Genomic DNA, 3,348 nt, shown 5'->3' with positions numbered 1-3,348 from the left:
GGTTTTTGGTCTTATTGAAACCAGCCAAATTCTAGAAACTTTTACTACATTCAAATATCGTAAAAAAAAATATTGGTCTTACTTTGAAATTTTAAACTCTTTGACCAGACTAGTTAATATCGTACATATAATTCTATTAAAAAAATGAAAAATCTGCGAAGAAAATGTAAAAAAAATCAAATAGTATAACACAGAAATTTCTTCAAAACATCATATAAAACAAAAGGAATGGGATGTTGTCTATTAAATAAATTATTATGAAGGAAATAATAGTTTCATCAAAGCAAAGTGTTATTTAGATTTAATTTATATATTAGAACAAATTTATTTATTATTTTTAATTATAAGTTAAAAATATTAGATAATGTATTTCTTTGGAAGGAAAAAAAAAACAATTTTTTTTTTTGCTAACCGAGTATCCTGGCTCCACCGAGGTGGTCCAGACTAGAGACCGAAGTGAGCATAGATGCTGCCAGGGCGTCACCATGTGGCTTACCGTATAACGGTCTTCGGTCTCGGATGCTGCAGCCCATATGTAAATTCCGCAGTGGCCAAGGCTCGAACCCAGGGACGAGCACTTCAACTGGAGATCCTATACCACTAGATCAAAGCAACTTGGTTAAAACAAATATTTCTGGTGGCGTGTGAGCGTTATATGTATATGAAACAGACATTTTCAACGATTATCTACCAGTAGACCGGGCCATCTTTGGCGGGTAAAGTAGAACCACATAGCAGATCGAAAAGTCTCACTTTCTTGTTCAACGTCTTCCTCGTTTTCCTTCTTCTTTCAGACACCTTCTGCGGCATCACTCGTTGTTCTTGTTCCTTATGTTATTTGGTTTGTAATGAGTTCTAAAGAGCTTCGAGCCTAGCTAATAATCTAGTTAGCCGGAGTCAAGAGAGTATATTTATTACTATTCTCTCCAGTCAGCTTCATTATTCTTCATCACCAGGTCAGATTCTACTGGATAAACCCTTTAAACTGATATTCTTCCTCAATTCTGCTTTCGCTTTTGAATGATTTGGTTTTTCATTATGGATCAAGAAACATAAATTGTTTCTTTGATTTGATCATTTCTTTCTTTTTCTTTTTGGATTTGACGGTTTCAGACAAAGCTACTTAGTCTGGTCCGACTAGTTTTTTTAAATACGTCGCTGTTGTTATACTCACACGTAACCTAATATTGTTTTTTTTCTTTTACAAATTCAAGGACTCAATATGGGGAAGCATATGAAAAGCGAAAGTTCGAGTCCAAGACATGGATATAATCACAAATCAGGCTGGTTAGCTGGAATGCTTCATGTGTTTGACTTTCACCGTTGGAGAACTAAGAACCGTCCAATCTGTAAGCCCATTTAGTAATATTACTTTCTCTAAGTACTGGAAATATATTTGTTGAATGAGGAGTTACTCTGTTATCATAGGTTGGAAGACTCCACGAACCCATTCCCTTGTGTATGAAACTGATGAACATGAACCTTTTCTTGATTCTAAGAACGGACACTCAAAGATTGTTAGTGCAGAAAAGCCAACGAGACAATTGACGAAGATGATGACAACAAAGCAAGTAACTGAGTATATTGATTTTCTTGAAATCCTGAGGAAAGAAGATGTTTCTGTCAAGATACTGAAAGATCCAAACTCGGAGTTTAGGAAGCAAGTGCATATCAAGTCTAGTCCAAGAGTCTTGCCCAAGTCAGGCTCCTTTCCTCTCTCTCGCTCTTCACGTCCCGCTAGAATCGAGCACAAGCTGAAGGAGAATTGGTATGCTCCAAAACAGAAGGATACCGTCTTAACTTTAACTGTTCCAAGCGAGAGTTATCAAGAACACAAACCAACCTTACCTTCTTCTCATGGCTCAGCTGATGAGCATGGATTCAACCATGCGGTGATAAATGGATTTAGAGAAATCAAGAAGATGCTCAAGAACGCTCTTAAAGACCGAAAACAAACCAAGAAAAATAAGAAGTATTCAGCAGGCTCAAAAGATGATTCTGTGGGGAGATATCATCTCTTGGAACAGAGTTTTGGAAGAAAAAGTGGTGACTTGCGTTCCAAGAGCTTAAAACTTTCATACGAAGAGAAGAAGAGCCAACTGACAGATGGTAATAAACCACAATTCTTCAGAAGGGTTTCTTCATTGTCCAGCCTTGAAGTTCTTGGTTCGTTTCTGACCGAACCGCCCCGAGATAGTTCTACTAGGAAATCTGTAGACCTAGATACTAGCTTGGGAGCCAAGAAATCTCTATCGTTGTCCGAATCACCACTAATAACAGAAAAAGAAAAGGAGCAAGAAGAAAGAAGCCAAGAAAATCAAGTAAGCCTACAACAAGGTCCAGATTCAGCTCCAAGTTCTTTGGACAAAACTGCACAAGGAACAGAGACTTTACTCTCACAAGGTAATTAAACTCTTGAACATGAAATATTTTATGCTTTGATGAGATAAAGATATTGATGCTTGTTCTACAGGTTTAGGTCTAAGTTCCCTCGAGAGTTACAACCATGAAGAAGAAGAAGATGGAGACGCCAACTTCTGTTACGTAAAGAAAGTTCTACAACTTTCAGGTTTTCTTGAAAACGTTTACCACGGAGAAAAATGGTACTCAGAGGAACAACCACTGAACCCATCACTGCTCTACGAAGTCGACATGAAAGAAGAAGAAGTGAGCAAAGAGCTTCTCTTTGATTTGGTTAACGAAGCAATAGCTGAGACACACAACCAATCACACATCTATTTCCCTAAAACATTCACTTTTTCCTATCCAAATGAGAAACGTTTTCTTGATGAGGTATGGGGAAGAGTAGAGTGGAGCCTCTCAGGGTTAGGAGCTGGGAATAGAGATCGCTCATTGGACGATATTGTGGGAAGAGATCTTACAAAAGGTGATGGATGGATGAATCTTAGAGGTGAAACCGAATGGTTGACTCTTGAGATAGAAGATCTGATTTTTGATGAAGTTTTAGATGAAATGATTTGTGTTTATTAGTACTTACATATGTTGTAATAATATTTAGTAGTTATACATACATACATGTACATATATGGTTGAGTTGTAATATATTATGAGATGTGCAACTGACTTTGAGATGATCTTTAGTAATGGTCAACGCAAGCTATTGTCTTCACTATTTTATTCTTTCAATTCATGGGTTTTATAATTCGTATTAATGGGCCGAGCCCATTAAGTTAAAACCTTGACTTCGGTCTAGTTTGTTACGTAAACGAGGCGGGCACGTAGGAAGTATGTAATGAATAATGGATTCGAGATGGATCAAAGAGCCAATTAAAAGTGAATGCACTAGTTCATGACCCTGAAGGGGCAAGAAGAAGCTAACGTCGAGGC

General features: G+C 37.4%; 1 protein-coding gene across 1 annotated transcript; it reads left to right on the top strand.

The window, feature by feature from the left end:
* The first annotated feature begins 461 nt into the window (after window positions 1-461).
* On the top strand, window positions 462-3,130 carry LOC111213879 (protein TRM32). Its single transcript, XM_022715718.2, has 4 exons — window positions 462-956; window positions 1,215-1,349; window positions 1,429-2,403; window positions 2,474-3,130. Exons 2-4 carry the CDS (start codon window positions 1,223-1,225, stop codon window positions 2,989-2,991), a joined length of 1,620 nt encoding a protein of 539 aa, XP_022571439.1. The 5' UTR covers window positions 462-956; window positions 1,215-1,222; the 3' UTR covers window positions 2,992-3,130.
* The last annotated feature ends 218 nt before the right edge of the window (window positions 3,131-3,348 follow it).

Source organism: Brassica napus, chromosome A10 (genome assembly GCF_020379485.1).
Source record: "Brassica napus cultivar Da-Ae chromosome A10, Da-Ae, whole genome shotgun sequence".
Lineage (NCBI taxonomy): Eukaryota > Viridiplantae > Streptophyta > Magnoliopsida > Brassicales > Brassicaceae > Brassica > Brassica napus.
Note: the sequence above shows the minus strand (reverse complement) of the source record. Positions and strands in the feature narration are given on the sequence as shown.

Coding starts and splice junctions, on each gene's coding strand:
- LOC111213879 (XM_022715718.2), top strand. CDS start 1,223: ATGGGGAAGCATATGAAAAGCGAAAGTTCGAGTCCAAGACATGGATAT. Junction 1,350..1,428: donor AACTAAGAACCGTCCAATCT/GTAAGCCCATTT, acceptor CTGTTATCATAG/GTTGGAAGACTCCACGAACC. Junction 2,404..2,473: donor AGAGACTTTACTCTCACAAG/GTAATTAAACTC, acceptor CTTGTTCTACAG/GTTTAGGTCTAAGTTCCCTC.